This window comes from Canis lupus, chromosome 3 (genome assembly GCF_003254725.2).
Source record: "Canis lupus dingo isolate Sandy chromosome 3, ASM325472v2, whole genome shotgun sequence".
NCBI classification, from domain to species: Eukaryota; Metazoa; Chordata; class Mammalia; order Carnivora; family Canidae; genus Canis; species Canis lupus.
This window is the reverse complement of record NC_064245.1, coordinates 75,846,488-75,864,336: the sequence shown is the minus strand read 5'-3', so window position 1 is coordinate 75,864,336 and position 17,849 is coordinate 75,846,488. Positions and strand designations below refer to the sequence as shown.

Sequence of the window (17,849 nt, the reverse complement as noted above, 5' to 3'; positions counted from 1 at the left end):
TCTTGTAATTTCTACAGACGTATGAAAAAGGCCTTTATCTGCTGACGTTCCAAAATGTTCAGTATCATGCCACCTACCTGAGGATTTTTAATCATAAGTACTGCCACTAAAAGCATACTAAAAAACCAAGAACCATGAAAGACCATATTCTCTAAGCATAGAAACAATAGGCACATAAAAGTACTTGTATTAAATATCTCTACAGGGATGAGCCTCATAACACATAAGAAACTGAAGCAGCAATGTCAAAAATGAAAAGGGGCAGGATGCTTAACATATCCTCTGCCAAAAAAGTGAAGAACAAGTGGGCAGCATAAAACAGGTACCAGAAGGTCTGGAATCAGTCAGGGAAAGGTAAATAACGGGGTCAACAGCACTAAGCAAACAATTGCTTGTAACACTGAGTAAATGATGTTTATTTTGGTGACGCATGTCAGCAATGTACAAGCTGAAGTTATGTTTAGTGTCCTGTCCCTATAAGGAAAGTTGCCACAGTTTCCAGAATATTGGAGTAAGTTAGCCAGAACCTCATGTTATGGGCAAATAATTTATTCACTACTGATCATGAATTCTTAAGCAAAACGGTGATAAAATCAATAGTACAATCTCACAAATGGAAATAAAATAACAGTAAACAATACTTATAGCAGATAGTAAAGGACTTTTTAAAATTCTTTCAAAATCCTTGACCCATGTTTTAAAAGACATCAAGACCCATGTCTACTGTTATATATTTTCTGATACCTTGTTTAATTCTTCTTTGGTGAGAGATGCCAATAGGGTCTTTCTGAATCTTCCTTCTTTGTACTTCTGAGTGATGAAGTTTTTTCTCTTCTCTACAGGTGAGTCCATGTGTAATTCTTCATCTTTTTGAAGATTACCAGCCCAAAAGTCATTTGCTCTTTTGTTTCCAATGACAATAAAGAGCTGAATTGTCAGAAAGTTATAAAACAATATCAATTTATAAAATGTACTTGAATTTGCAAAAACCTGACTCACAAATTAAAATTTAACTTATAGGGCACCTGGGTGGCTATTTCAGTTAAGCATCAGACTCACAATGTCAGGGTCATGAGATCAAGCCCTGCATAGGGCGTCACACTGAGCACAGAATTTGCTTAAGATTCTCTCTCCCTCAGCCCCTCCCGTCTCCACGTGCATACTCTCCCCCTGTCCAAAATATAACTTAGTATAAAGTATGCAAAAACACATGAAAAACTCACATCTTTCAGGAAGATGGAGTATGAAAGCAGATATTATTTCTATTTTAAATACAGCCTCATTGCTTTTAGTAACAGTACAAGATTAGCTAGAAAGAAATTGTAAGTAACCCAAATTGCAGCAAAAGCATTATTTTTTGAGGCTCACAAGTAGGTGGGATAATGTGGTTGAGAGGGTTACTGAAATCCAAGAAGAAAATGGAATCAGTAGACAGAAAGTCAGATATGAGCACAGTTAATGACAGAGCATGGCCAAGAGAAAGAATAGAAAAATTTGCCCAAATGTTTCCATTCACTTTTCTAATATTTTATCCATACTGGGTTAAAAAGAAAAAAATTCCGACTTTAAAAAAAAAGAGACTGCTGTTAACCCTTTCAAAGTAGTTATTGCTATTAAATTCCTTGTACCTTTTATTTTTAAAATAATTCTCTCATTTAAGAAGCATTCTAAAAGTTGAAGTAGAAAGCTACTATTATCAAACAGGCTATAAGCCATTTTTATGGTGTGGTAAGAACTTTATCACAGAGCTTCTTTTTTTTTTTTAAGATTTTATTTATTTATTCATGAGAGACTCAGAGAGAGAGAGAGAGAGAGAGGCAGAAACACAGGCAGAGGGAGAAGCAGGCTCCATGCAGGGAGCCTGATGTAGGACTCTATCCTGGGTCTCCAGGATCAGGCCCTGGGCCGAAGGCGGTGCTAAACCGCTAAGCCACCTGGGCTGCCCCATCAAAGAGCTTCTAAAGTAATTCATGCCACCCCACTACTAATGACCAACTGATCCCTAGTAACCACACCCACAGTTAGGTTGGGCTTACCTCAATGAGTTCATTGCTCCAAATGCTGGCATCCATTTTTAGACTTCTAACCTTGGAATCTTTTGGTCCTAAAGATCTATGTTGTCCTAAAGTTAAGATACAATTGCATTTATATTTCAGTTTTTATGTAAATGTATTTAATCTTTTTAAAAAAATGTGTATCTATGCATACATGTATGTGTGTATGTATATATCTTTTCAACTTAACACACACCAATATCTACTTTCCTTAATACAATAGCATTAAGGGTAGTAGTGATAATTATACAGAAATCCCAACCACAATGAAGATAATAGTAATCATCTTCATCACTACCCTGTGCTGGTATAAAACTAGTTTTAAAACTATATATGTGTAAAAAAAGGAAAAAACTATGTGTGTGTGTGTACACATATGTATGTGTGTACATTCATCACTTGCAAATTAACTAGCAATTATAGGTTACTGAAAACCTTTTATAACAGGTATGTTTAAATTACATGTATGTAAACACAGATTTCCTTTACTCCTAAAAAAATCTAGCAACAACTCTAATAAACATGTATCTAAAAATATGCAGTGGATTCTTTATTCTACTCTTATTCCTGAGAGTAAGAGCCCAGCATTCTATTAGCATTGATTCAATTATGCTATATAAATCATTATTCAGTCATTACTGGGCACCCAGGAGTGTGTCTGCTGCTCTTTCTAAGCCAGGAAGGGCAAAGGTGTTCAAGACATTGTCCTGATGTAATGAACGCTGGGTATTATTACATAAGACTGATGAATCACTGACATCTAGCTCTGAAACCAATAATAATACATTGTGTTAACTGATTTTAAATTTTAAAAATGGAAGAAAAAAAAAAAGACATCGTCCTTATCTTAAGGACTTTCTGCCTAGAAACATAAAAGTTCATTCCTCTCTCTACAAGAAGGGCCTTTCCTCTTTTCTTTAAAATGGCAACTACTCAGAGCACAAAGTCTTAAAATCCCAATGGCAGAAATATGCATAGGTTTGTATTTATAAAGACCAACTAAGGACAACACCGAAAGAGATCAAACTCATAAAACAGGCAAAAGAACTGGAAAGAACCTCTGGAGTACTGGAGGCAAAAAACAAAACAAAACAAACAAAAAATGATAGAATCTAAGTTGAGGCAGCAGGAGGAGAAACAAAAGGGAGGGTAGATTTAGAAATCCTGAGATGATAAAAAAGAATGCTGGGACTTGGTGGGCTCTAAGGAAAGGGAGAGGGTTAAGAGACTCTCCAGTTTTAGGCTTGAATATAAGGTTGACAGTACTGCCTCTGACCAAGATGTGGAATAAATGAAAATGTTCAGTTTTATGTAATGAACTGGGCAGCAATGAGAGCTCCTTTTTTCACATGCTATTTTTGATGTGTCTTAGGCAAATCCAAGAAGGGAGTCCAGTCCGGTAGGTAGACCTAAGGGTATGGTGCCCTACAGGAGGAGAATCATCCACTTACAAATGAGTACTGAACTTAATTGGTAAATAACATCAACCAGGAACAACAGAGTGAAAGAAGACTGAGGATGTAACCCAAAAGAACACACATATCTCAGGACCAGGCAACGGAAAAGTAACCTGAAAATGGATGACCAGAATATTAAGAACACACAAAGAGAAAACAGTATCTTGGAAGTTAAGGGAGGATGGGAAGTCAGAGAGAAACACTGGTCAAATGCTGCAGTGCCAAATACTGCAGAGAAAACAATAAAGATAGAACAGACTACACAGAAGAGAGGTAAAATACATCGGTATGCATGGCAAAAATACTTTTTACCAGACTAAGGAGAAGAGAAAACTGACCATAGGCTGAAGAAAAACTAGGAAGTTAAAGAAATGAAGGAAATCTGTGCAGAAGTCTACTCTTGAAAGTACCCTGTCTGTGAAGGCAAAAAAGACAGAAATGATACATATTCAGGGGAATGGAAAGTTTTCAGGAAGCTAGTGTCAACACGACAGACTTACATAAGTATATGTACTGAAATAAAAGAAACCATGGTTGGACAATTACAGAGAGGGAATAAGTGATGGGGGTGAGGATCCTAAGAAGAGAAGAAAGAAGCACGGACATGAGTAGAAAAAAATAGCCTTGGACAACACAAAGGCTCTCTTCCAATGAGACTGAAGAGGAAAAAAGGTTGGGAAAAAATACAAAGTAGAGAGGGAATAGCTGATGCTTTTCCTTGTTGCCGTTGATGTTAATTAGCTCCTGAGAAAATCTATCTCAGTTTGGTAAGAACTGTAGAAGCACAGAACTCTTGAAAAGTATTAAGGGCTTGAAGCAACTGTCCTAGTCTCTGCTTTGCTCTAGCTGAAGAAGTAACCCTCCTCCATATTCTCTCAAAGAAACCTGTACTCCATTCTGGTCTTGTCTTTATCATACTCTACTATAATTAGTATCATTTATTTACCTATGGAGGACAAACAACCTCTTATACATTTTTTTTAATTCCCAGGAGCAACACAGTACCTGGTAGAGCTAGGAAGATGAAGTGAAGTTTAGGACGTAGCTAACTTTCTCCAATAACTCTATGACCACACACCTAAGCTGGAGTCCATGCCCTCCTCCACTCACTCAAAAAACTGTGAACCCATAAATACACTGAGCTGTCAGATGGTCTGTAAGCCATAAAGTCACAATAAGATAACCAGTCACAGTAGTGGTTACTTTCAGAAACTCCAATACTCTTTGGAAATGCTTCTAGATAAAATTTCTCATTAAGAGATACCAGGTCTGGTGCACCAAGTTTAGAGCTCAGAATGCCCTAGATATGAAATATACATCTTACAAAATATGATTGGGAAAAGTGGGCAAAACATGCAAAGATGCAAGCGTGTTCACGGTGCATTCTGAAACACACTCACCTTAAAATCTAAAAATGTCAACACTGTCTTTTTAAAATCCACACATGGACCAGTAGGCGCACAAAATGATTACATGCTTAAAAATCAATTTTTACATCTAAGTCATGCATAAGAGAAGCTTAGAACTAGAAGATCTTTCTAAATTCAATTTAAATGTAATAAGCCTTCCCTGTTTTTATTTTTCACAACTGTTAGCTGGGACACATTATGTACGACAATAAAGAGCATTCAGTGACAATCTGCCACCAAACAGTGATGAGCATAACTTATCACTAATTACCTGCACACTTCTTACAGATGACAACACAGAGATTGATGGATGCCCAGTCAGGATCCGGGGCTTTACAATCGGCACAGCTCCTGTTGGACTCATTGAACCAAATCTTCTCAGCTACCTCATAATCAGAGAGAGTTTCTGCTATCGATTGCTGCACAGCTTCAATCCACTCTTGTTTCTCTTTTTCAGACTCGGCTGTAAAGCTGAAACAATTAATGTTTCTGCATTATCGATCTCCCTTGTAAAGGCCAATTAAGCAGTATGTTCAGTTTGCATATTCATTTCACTCACAAATTAAACAGCAGCTGAAAAATATGCCTTCCAGGCAGCTGAATAGTCTTTTCTGTTAAAAATCATCTAATTTAAAAATCTATTTTTTCCTTTAACATCTCACATTGCTTATGAATTTGTTTACATATCTTGAATATGTACATGAACAAAATTAACATGCACATTTTTCTGACCTGGATATAGAAAAGTGCCTTGTTAGGTCAAGAGCTTAAATGAGAGGCCATGTTTCCTAAGCAGTGGTTATATAATAATCAATGAGACTGGCTGAGTTTCAGAATTATCGGATTATTTTGCCAAGAAAGTAAGCCTTGATAGCCAGAAACTAAATTATCAAAAACACCCACCAGAAATTTTGATTTTTTTTTCAGTCTTAAAAATAGATTTTCTTTTTTAATTAGAAGAATGTCCAGATGGCTTTAAGAAACTGAGAAATCAAAAAAGTTTCAAGTGATTACTATTCTAACGGAATTCTAACTCACTTTTAGCCATGTTCTGATTTATCCTAATTCTTAGTGTTTATTGGATATCTGAGTAAAGGGATAAAACATTAAACATGGGTTCAGTCCAAGAAATGTTTATTGAGTACCTATGATGTGCCAGGAATGTGCTACGGTGCTCCAAACTTGGCCAATGACCCACAAAACGTTTCACATTAAAATTTTCTCTTCTGAAGAGGAAAATGTTTTGAAACATTATGAAAATAACAGATGATTAATATATTCCAAATAATCCATAAGGAAACTGAGTGGCTTACATGGATATTTTTAAGCACTTTATGTTCCATCATCAGTATATAATATTCATAAACTTATTAGTGGTTTCTACTTTTACATAGAGATTGGTCACACCCAATATGGCAGAATGGCCTTTGGGCATGGGTTACTGGTACACAGAATCTAAAACCCTTGGAGGGCCCTAAGTGATAAGTGTCTTCTGTATGCTTGTGAGATAATTCATGGCTGGTGGCCTAAACAGCTTCAGGATGGCAGCTGGCCACCAGGTAAACCAACACGTGATCAGAGGCTTGGAATGTTCAGCCCCACCCCCTGACCTCTGTGGATGGGAGAGGTGCTAGCAATTGAGTTAATCACCAATGACCAAGGGTTTAATCCATCATGCCTAAAACATGAAACCCCTCTAATAACCCTTGAACAGTAGGGTTCAGAGAGCTTCTGGGTTGATGAACACACTGAGGTACTGAGAGGACAATGTACCCAGAGAAGGCAAGGAAGCTCTGTACCTTGCACTGTGCAGCTCTCCCATTTGGATGTTGCTGTGATACATTCTTTGCAATAAGCTGGTAATAATAATTAAACTGTCCTCCTGATTTCTGTGAGCCATTCTCACAAATTACTGAACCTGGGTGAGTAGTGTAAGTCATGGGAGTCCCAATTGGCAGTCAAGTTAGAAAGAAGCAAGAATGAGAACCTAACATTTGTGACTGGAGTATAAGGTGAGGGCAGCTTTGTGGCACTGAGCCCTTAAACTTGTGGGTCTAGTGCTCACTCTGAGTAGCCACTGTCAGAATAGCCAATGGAATTGGGACTGAATTGTAGGACACCCACGTGGTATCTGGAGACATGGAGATTGGCTGGTGTGAGGAAAAAGCCCACCACATATTGTGTGTCAGAAGTACTGTGAGTAAAAATAGCTCAGCCAATGTCTACCTTTTCAGTTGAGGCTTGAATCTGCATAGGTAAAAATAAAGTTTGTTATTCTTTTAGGTGATTATTTTTTCCTCAAAATATGAGCCAGCAGACACATTCTGACACATTCTGACAGATAAAATGAGTACCAGACTGGGGAGTATTGCCAAGTAATCGTAGTCCTTTAAAGACCTCTGACAATTGCCTCTGACCTGCCTACTACCCGTGATATATTGATTGTTTGTAACAAATGAATTAATGTGGTTGAACACACAGATACCAACTTATGCCTCTTCGGTGTACCAAAGCTATGGCGTTATTATAGATTATTAAAACATATTAGGAACTTTAAGTTTTATTTTTCATTCTCATATGAAGTAATTACTAGATTATCGTAAATACAAAATATATAATAAAATGTTAAAATATTTGATCTGCAAGTGCTGAGATCCAACAGCATCATTTTGACCAGGAGTTCCTTCTAGGAAATCATTATGGAGCAATTGTAATCAGGGATTGATTTTAAAGGAGGATTGCATTTGATTAGGCTAAAAGAAGGTAAACAAAAATACAGCTTAAAGACAATGTAGTATTCTTTATTCCTTCAAAATGTGAAAGAATTTTTCACATATTTGTTGATAAAATACTAATATATTTATCACGGCTACTAAGACAAAAAGGAATTAAGAAAAGAAAGGACTCAAATCTCATGAAATTAGTATCTATAGCAGGTTGTGTGCTAAATTCCCGTCAATTTTACAAGGTGTTTTTACATACTGGCTAATAAATTAAACAATATGGAAAACGAACATGATTTTATTATGTGATCTATAAGAAATAAAATAACCACTAACAATCTAAAAGTAGATCACCCAAGCTTAGAATAACACAAACACAAATGTTTAACACAAACACAAATGTTTAGAATAACACAAACACAAATGTTTAAATATCGCTTACCTAAAACTCCGATACGGGGTGATTATTTCAAAAGACTGTTTTACAGTTCGGTCCACTTGCTTTACATTTGCTACATTCATAGGAATTATGGTAATACCAAGTCCACTTTTAAAATCCTAGTTGGAAGAAAAACATAAAAACATTTTAAAGGGGATGCCTGGGTAGCTCAGTCAGTTAAGAATCTGCCTTTGGCTTAGGTCATGATCTCAGGGTCCTGGGATGGAGCTCCACTATGAATTCCTGCTTAGTAGGGGAGTCTGCTTCTCCCTCTCCCTCTGCCCCTCCCTTTGCTTGTGCTCTTTCTCTCACTATCTTTCTCTCCTTAAATAAATGAATAAAACTTTTTTAAAAAGATTATAAAGAAACAAAACGATGGATTCAGAAATTACAATGATATCCTCTAAAATCCAAAGTACAATTATATTCTATTAAATTTTACTACACATATACATGTAGAATGAAATAAGTCATTAAAAATGGATTGACAATGGTTTTCTTATTTGGGGAGGGACTCTCAATGCATGCTAACCCAGTGTCATTCTAAGCTGGACAGTTGGACTAATAATCAAGTATACACTTCTTTCACATGAAATGTTAGGTTGACTAGGACATAGATCATAACTATATATATGCTTGGTTTTCTTTTTTTTATAGTTTTATAGTCTTTAATTTTTGCTTTTTTTAAGTCTTTTTTTTAATTTATTTTTTATTGGTATTCAATTTACCAACATACAGAATAACCCCCAGTGCCCGTCACCCATTCACTCCCACCCCCCGCCCTCTTCCCCTTCTACCACCCCTAGTTCATTTCCCAGAGTTAGCAGTCTTTACGTTCTGTCTCCCTTTCTGATATTTCCCACACATTTCTTCTCCCTTCCCTTATATTCCCTTTCACTATTATTTATATGCTTGGTTTTCAAAGTTAGGCATTTTTTCATCTTTATCTCTTCAGTAAAGGAAACTAACAGTAACTAGCCCTTACCATGTGCCCAAAATTTCTAAGCAAGGGAGTCAAATGACACTGTTTGGCTGTTAAAATTACTAAAAATGAAGAGGGAATTGAGTCCCAAAAAGATTAAAGTCACATGGAAAGCACAACTAGTTGTACGTGGCAGAAAGTGACTGAAACCCAAGCTGATAGTTTTACACTGTGATGTTACCTCTGCTCTGTCACAGTATTTTTTTTCATTTACTCTAAAAAAAAAAAAAGCAGTACAGATTTTGCCATTTTATCTCATTTCCAGTATTTTCTTACTTTCCTCTTCCTTCAATTAAATTCTTACACTCCTTCAATGCTATTTTGGTATGAAAAATTGCTCTGTGTTCAATACCTACAGCCCCTAGGTTCAGTTTGTCCCACCAAAATTAAAAATTGTTCAAAAGGCTACAAGGTCTGCCTTCTAAAAGCATTAAAGTTTGAAATATTATCTAAGCATAAGGGCTTGGGAATTTGACTTATCAAACAATCTCAACGCTTAAAAAACATAATTATTCTCCACTTCAAAAGATTAATTTATCCATGTAAACAGGTTCAGATTAAATGTGCTCTGAATTTCTGAATTCAATTTGACTAGAAAAAGTAGTCATATTAAAGACATACTACAAAAAATACTGGTACATTTTCAATAAGAATACTCCTGGCAGAGGCTGCAGAAGTTCACAGGCCGCCTTCTCTCTACAGGCTAAAAGGAAAAGTGCTATTTTCCTATCTCCCTTGCAAGCCAAGAGGGGTCATATGTCTTAGTTTTGGTCAATAAAATATAAAAAATTCCTGGGGTGGGGGGGGTACAAATCTTGGAAGAAGAAAGACTTTTACCCTCACCATTCCATCTTCTTCGAAAATAACATCTAGAGGCACAGAAGCTGTTAGAATCCTTGAGATGAAAAGCCTAAGGACAAATTCTTGTTCCTAAGGATGCCAGAGTGAGAAAAAAAATAGGAAGAACCTTGTTCCCTAGTGGCATCAGCTCTCTGCTGCCTACACCAAGAGATTTGTTTAAACAAAGAAATCCCTTCTATTTAAGTCATCTTTCAGGTTCTTGTCATTTGATTCTAAAGCATTCCTGACTAATAAAATAAGTCAAATAAAATGATATTATAACAAGTTTCTCCCACTTGTAAAAGTATGCAGAGTTTTCATTCATAAGTTGCAGAAAAGCCTCTCTTCATTTTTTTAACATACAATGTTTAGTTAGAATAAGGAAATGACACATTTATAAAACATTTCATCAATTTTTTTTGATGAAAGTACAAATAGCTTGTTCTGTTAGGAAAAACAAGCCAGAAATTTAGAGCCAATAATATAAAAGAGAAGATGCACAGACATGCTAAGTGTTGCAAAATAATTAGAATGTAATATACTTCCACTTTGTATGGCAAACTCATCTAAAAATCAGTACTTAATGTGATCTATATGGACAAGGATAATCAAATAGGTTAAAAACAAAAATTCTCAATTGTCCATACCAGTGTTTTGGCTGGATAACAACTGTTGGAGAAACTTCCAACACAAGAGACTAGAAATTCAAACTCTCTTTTGTAAATGAAGAAATAAAGTAGGAATAGCAAGGTAAAAAAATTTTTTGTTTTTTTTTTTTTAAACTATAGTTTCACATACAATGTTACATTAGTTTTAAATGTGCAAGCATGGTGATTCCGCAATTCTATAAATTGTGTTATGCTCACAGTGTAGCTACCATATGTCAGGCAAGGTAGGATTTTTTTTTTAAGATTTTATTTATTTATTCATGAGAGACACAGAGAGAGAGAGAGAGGGAAAGACACAGGCAGAGGGAGAAGCAGGCTCCATGCAGGGAGGCTAATGTGGGACTTGATCTGGGGTCTCCAGGATCACGCCCTGGGCTGCAGGTGGCGCTAAACCACTGCGCCACTGGGGCTGCCCAAGGAAGGATTTTTTTTTTTTTTTTTAATTTATGATAGTCACACAGAGAGAGAGAGAGGCAGAGACATAGGCAGAGGGAGAAGCAGGCTCCATGCACCGGGAGGCCGACGTGGGATTCGATCCCGGGTCTCCAGGATCGTGCCCTGGGCCAAAGGCAGGCACCAAACCGCTGCGCCACCCAGGGATCCCCAAGGAAGGATATTTTGAAAACAGTTTTCTGATGGCCCAACTTGGTACAGGAGTAACTCTAGATAGACTGCATGTCCTTCAAACAGTTCTCCATAATAAAGAACTGACAAGAACTGGATATGCAGCACTGTTATATTTTATGCCAAGTTATACGTCTTTGATGAGGGCCTGGCTTGCAGGTAGTGTGTGTTAGGAAGGACAGAGATACATACTCAAACCATCAGACTAGCAGATGGCAAGAGTGACAAGGTTTTTATAGAAGCTGATGAGCCTCATCCAGGCTCCAGCCTGAATTGGTGGCCTCTCATTTCTACAGGCATGTTGTGAAGTATCTACATGTAAAACTGCAATTTCTGTTAAAAATAAAATAAGTGAGGGTCAGCTCCGGACCCCAAATTTCTTCCAAGCAAGGCAAAAACAATTTTTTAGCCTGGAAGAAAATTGTAACCCATTTATCAGCTGCTGGCCACGGCCATATGGTTTTGAGTAATTAGAGTATCCACTGAATTCACCGCACAAATGGACTGTAAAATGTACAGCAGAGTAACGAAATAAATGTCAGTGCTCTTGAGAACTATTAAGTATGAAACAACTGCGTTTCTTATTAAAAATATTTGTGATGACATTAAGCCACTTTTTCAGACTGTATTTAGAACATATTAAGAATATATCTAATTCCTCAATGCTCCCTCTGATCCTGAGATTCTTATGCCCTGAATTGGAAAGCAGAGCTTAGGAATCTTCAGTTAAAAAGTGAGACTACAACCTATGATTCTCATATGCAGCCAATGTTGAGAAAAACTTATTTAGACAGCAAAACCAGCTGTAGAATCTAGACAGGATGTGTCTGCAATATTTAAATATCAGGGTATCAACAGTTTGTTCTGCCTTCTGTAGAGCAAAATGAAAAAAAAAAAAGCATGCAATGATTATACAAAAATCATTGGAAATCATTAAGACTACTGTTGAAAAATACTCTGGCCAGAATACAGTGACACATTGGATTTTCAAGATCCTATTTCTCCTGGGTCCCCACCCCCGTGTTAACGTTTAGAGGCTCTAAAAGTATCGGTCTTCGTTAAGCATATACAGTGCACTCCATAATTGGTTTAATATCTATTTGTGTCATGCTCTGAAGCTTACAGAAAGCCATGAACTCTCATTTGATCTTGTAAATTATTCTGTGAAGAAGGCAGAGCAGATACAGCCATCTGTATTTTAAAACGGGAAAATTCATCCTGGCAAAACAATGTTTATTAAGTACTTAGTGAGTGCCAGAAACAGTGGTAAGCCCTGGATCCTTATAAGAGCATATGACAGGGTACCCACCTTTGGGAAGCTTCTAGTCTAAGGAGGAAATGAGAGAGAACTGTAGTAAGTGCATAGCTGTAAGCACTGAATCCAGCCAGTCCCTGAAAAAAGAGAGCTGTGTACTTATGAGACTTTCCAAAGGAGGTGAAACTTGACCAGATCATTGACGAAAGCCAGACCAGCTTGATCAGGTGTATTTCTCCTTCTTCAATTCACCCATTTGCACAATGGGGAGAAGAGTAGTACCTACACTTCCTCAGTGTGGGGAAGATCAAATCAAAACATTGCATATGCTTAGAAGAATGCCAGGGACCCAGCAAGTTCTATATAGTTCTACAGTTAGCTATTGTTATCATTATTGTTAGTTTCTACCTCTTGAATTTGAGACCAGCTGAACATATTAGTTAGTGAAAGTTAGTTACAAGAAAACACATACCTAAGATAAAAGGAAGTTACAAGAAAAAGTTAGTTACAAGAAAACACATACCTAAGATAACTAGCAAGCATATATAATTTTTTTTTAAATGAGGTGGAAGAAAATGACCCTTTAACAACAATCTGATTTCAATAATATTCTCATTTTGAAAAACAGGCCCAAGTCAGGGACAAGCCACACTTTCAACACTTAAAATACTATAAACTGAGAGAAAAAAAACAGGAGCATGAAAATTCAGTGGGTAGAGTATTACTAAAGAGAGCAAAAAGCTAAGAACAGATTCTGGACTGAACTATATCCTACATTTAATTTGCCGTCATAGAATGTGGGATCTCAAAAAAGCATGAATCGCACCACCAGTACTACTATAACAATGGCAATGCTTGGCGAACTGATCTGGACACCTGCAAAGTGTCCATGAGCCATGACCATGTGGGCACTGGGAGTCAGGGACAATCCTAGCTGAGCCATTTACTGGCTGTGTGACTATACTGCCAGGTTATTTACTTAATGTAGAACCCAAAAATTCCTCATTTATAAAAACACAGTAATATCTCCCTTATACAGCACTGTTATAAAAATTGAGCGTAATATAAATTAAGGGTATAATACAGATAATTCTTTCATTTGTGAGTTCTAAACCCAGAATTTGTCTTCAATAAAAGTATCTCCATATTATTTATATAATCATTCAAAGTATTCTCAACCACTGATGCTATATTATATACTTAGTTTAGAATGAATGGTAAATATTTGCCAAGATACTAAAATGGGTTCTTTGTATGAATTTGTAGCAACAGAACCTGATTAAAAACTACATTTTAAAATTACATAGTGAAAAAGCAAAATAAAAGTCGGATTCCTAAATGGAAAAATTAAAGAAGGGTTTGTTAACCCCAAATTTCCTGAAATCTCAAAGCTATTTTTGGAAAATACTGGATGCCAGGTTTCCATGCCAGAAATTTAAGAACTTGGTACTTACACATTTGTTGAAAACAGATGTGGCATTGTATGACATTGGCACCACATTTCCGGGGAAACACCAGATGCAGAGTTTGGCCAGATACAGAACCCAGAGAATTTGAGGCCACCACCTACATCCTGCTGCTTCTTTCTGTGCCTCTCAACCCATAGCCCTATGAGGTCTATTTAAATTCTATTAGAGTTTCATTCCCGTGCCAGACACCGGGAACATTATGTAGGGGGAACGAGGGGGAATGAGTCTCTTGTTATACCCTGATTTGAAAATGTTTAATCAAGTGAATTTATATAGTTAAATCCTCAATGCCACAATTATCATTAAATGGATACACAGAACCACCAAGCAAGACATCTGGTTGTAATGAATTCACTAATACTAACATGATCCTGAAAAAAACTCATCACAAAAAGATGGGAGACTGGCTGTCAGGACAATCTAACAAATGGAAACCAAAGCCAATTATCTTAAATGTGCTTCACAACCATTTGCAGAAACTTCATTCAAACAGCAAAACCATGTATATAACACTACATATACTTCAGTGTATGTTCATATTTTATTATCTCATTTAAAATTTTAAGTATTGGCTTATATACTACTTCTACATCATGTCAACATAAATATATTTATAAAATGATTATTTTCTAGGATATAGAAAATCCTAAGCTTTGAGATAAAAAGCAGTTTAATTACAATAAAATTTCTACACAAAAAATTAACTGAAGAATGAAAAGTAAGCAATAGCTCAGAGAAGTAGTTACAGAAAATGACCTGATGATTATCTTTACTATATGAAAGGCTAAAAGAAATTGTCAGAAAAGACAATAAAATCCCAATAAGTCAATGGAAAAAGAAAATCAAGAGACAATTCACAAAAAAGAGAATAACTTAAAAACAAAATTTGGGGGGGATCCCTGGGTGGCTCAGCGGTTGAGCACCTGCCTTCGGCCCAAAGCATGATCCTGGAGTCCCGGGATCGAGTCCCACATCGGGCTCCCTATGTGGAGCTCTGCCTGTGTCTCTGCTTCTCTCTATATATCTCTCATGAATAAATAAATAAAATATTTAAAAAAATTTTTTAAATAATACTCTAGAGTCAAAACAGCTAGAAATGACCATTCATTCAACAAGCTCATTTTGAAAAACGTTTATGGAGTGTGAGCTACCAGCCATAAACTCCTGAAGACGTGTCAGTGAAAAAAGTAAATAATCACATCGTTAATTTGAGAACATAAAAATTATAACATGTTTCAAGTTAAAATGAAACTGTCACCTAACTCATGTAGCTAACATTTAAAATGTAAACAATTCTTTAGAAAAAGGTCATAAAAATCCATGCCAAAAAAAAAAAAATCAAAAAGGAAGAAAAGGGTACACACAGAAAGCTACCAGAAATCTCATTTATTTATCATGATGTAGCATACCTACACTGGAAGGTGAGATCCTAAAGAGCAGGCATTTTTTGGTTACTGCTGTACCCCTAGAGCCTAGAGCAGTGCCCAGGAATGAGGAGGTATCCAATGAAAATCCATCTTGTATGGATGATTACAGAAACATAGAGAACTGTATGTAGAATAACCTATACAAACTGAAACACAACTAATTTTATACAAACTTGGAAGTAACACTGAAGAAAAACCATTATAATACACTGCAGGCATGTAAAACATAACAATATTTGTAAAAATTAAACACTGCGTTTGTGAAATGGTGTTAAATAAAGAGATGACATATAATTTATGTGATAACAGTGCCACAGTGTTTTCCAACTGAGTAATTAGAGAATTTGTGTCTGTTTCTAGGGCAGACTTTGCCAAACTCCTAACAAACGCTTTTACATATCTCTTCATAGTTCTTTTCTAATTTTTACAACCTATGGCGGAGGGGGGAGACAATTCCTTAAGACATTTCTCCTATTCAGTGGAGAGCTACTGCAAATTTTAGTTCCTACAATCTACTAATGAATGAAAGGGAAAGACAGAGATGAAAGACAAAAATGAATCTTTCAACAGAGTAACTGGGAAAACGAGAAGTCCATGTTAATTCCATAGAGTTCAGATCCATCAGTGAAGTGTCCATAAGGAAATGCAGATTGGCATCCCCCTTGCTATCATCATACCATGCTTCTTAAAAGAGAAGGAATTTCAAAAATGAGCAAAGGCAGTAATTATGATAGCCTGTTCTAATAGCTATTTTAGCTTAGAAAATGTAAGTTACTGATTCAGTAATAGGGATAGATCCCCCCCCCCAAAAAAAAGTTAAAGAATTACTGAAAATATATTTGTAGGGATGCTTGACATATAATCTTAGGGCACTTTCTGGAAGTAGAGAAAAAGCTCTGGGAAAAGTTAACAATAATCCACAAAATTAGAGTATACTTCCAGACAAAGTTGAAGAAATAAATGTATGAGATTGTATAGGAAATAACAGTTTCAAACTGTTTTCTAAACATTGTCCCCTTTATGCTGACTTTGCAAATGGAGTTTAATTTCTCCACCAGATCATACTCTGGCAATAAAAGTCTATGTTAAGAAAAAGGAATTAAATGATATTGTAGGGTTCATAAGCTGACAGTTTTACATTTTATTTAAAAATTGAGATCTCAGCAAAAAAAAAAAAAAAAAAGTAGATATAGTTCAGAACTATGCACAATTAGTAACAGTTCTTCAAAATCTCAAACTTTATTACCACTAATCATGATTATCTTAACTTTCCACTTAACTGTTGGCACATTTCAAAATATTCAATGAGGAAAAAAACACTTCCAAATGGAAGTGAATCACAAAAAGAGGTATAACAATCCCAAGTTGCAGGATGATAAAGTACTCAATGTTACTGAAGGCTATTTTTACTCATTTCTAACTCCAAAAATATCTTGTTCTCTTTACCTAGATGCTTATCATTTTTTTAATGGGAAAAAAAAAAACCTTAGAGCAGTGTTTCACTGTAAGCAGTTTTTTATACATGTGGATGCCCTATATAAATGTAGATTCCAACACTCCATCCCCAGAAATTCCTAGTCTATAGTCCGGAATGAACCCAGATATCTGGAATTTTAACATGCAATTTAAATAATGACCTTAGGAATAGTAAGCCATCTCTCTTCTGTACATGATGCCAGTTAAATCTAGACATTAACTAAATTACCTGAGCCAATTACTAGCAGAGAAAGCATGAAAATCTAGAACTGCTACTTCTGTCTAATTGTCTTCGCTCTAAAAGAACTTTGGAGCTTTCTTTTAAATAACTCTTCAACATATGCTACCTTTTTCCATTATCCGTTTACTCTCTCTGGGGTAACCTCCAAAGTAAATTTGTAAAATTTTGTATAAATAGAGGCTAGAAGAATGAAAACTGTTCTAAATATGTTAGGGTAGTGTAGGTAAAATTTCCTTATTTTTTATTCTATCACACTATAAGTTATGTGAACAATAACTCACTATTTTAAATTTTTTAAAACTGAAAATAATTTGGCTTTGATGCATGGCACTCAATTAGATCCAATGCAAATTTAGGTAAGGAAGTTCAAAACTAACACCTCACTTCTTTTTTAAGTTTTAAATTTTTACTATAGAAGTATAATTGACACATTATATTAGCTTCAGACGTAACACCTCTTACATATTTTTATGATAAGTAGATTTTTTTTCCATATTTTTTTAAAAACACAAGGTTATTTAATGTGTTAATATATAAAACTTCTAGAAGTTGCATTAAACAATTATGTGTTGGTGCTTTTCCTGAATGCAAGCTTAAGGCCCCCTGCATTCAGGAGAAAGACTCCCCATTTAGCACATTATCCAAGTCCTTCACACAATCTGCTCAACCACGTGAAAAAACCAATGAGTAACTTTCCTCTGGCGAAAAAGGCATACACCAGGATGTAAACACAGAACTGGAATGGTTAAGTTGGGGTCTAAACACAGAAGGTCGTCCTTAATTTA

The 17,849-nt window shown here is 35.9% G+C and overlaps 1 protein-coding gene across 6 annotated transcripts in view; it reads right to left on the bottom strand.

The window, feature by feature from the left end:
- ARAP2 (ArfGAP with RhoGAP domain, ankyrin repeat and PH domain 2) overlaps positions 1–17,849 on the bottom strand; it is a 191,078-nt gene that overhangs the window by 110,727 nt on the left and 62,502 nt on the right. For all 6 annotated transcript variants that reach the window (XM_025436964.3, XM_035714086.2, XM_049108710.1 and 3 more), the window contains exons 10-13: positions 8,086–8,201; positions 5,192–5,391; positions 2,037–2,122; positions 745–927 (exon numbers count right to left, since the gene is read on the bottom strand). In XM_025436964.3, the coding sequence (XP_025292749.3) occupies positions 745–927; positions 2,037–2,122; positions 5,192–5,391; positions 8,086–8,201 (585 nt within the window). The remainder of the gene's footprint in view (positions 1–744; positions 928–2,036; positions 2,123–5,191; positions 5,392–8,085; positions 8,202–17,849) is intronic.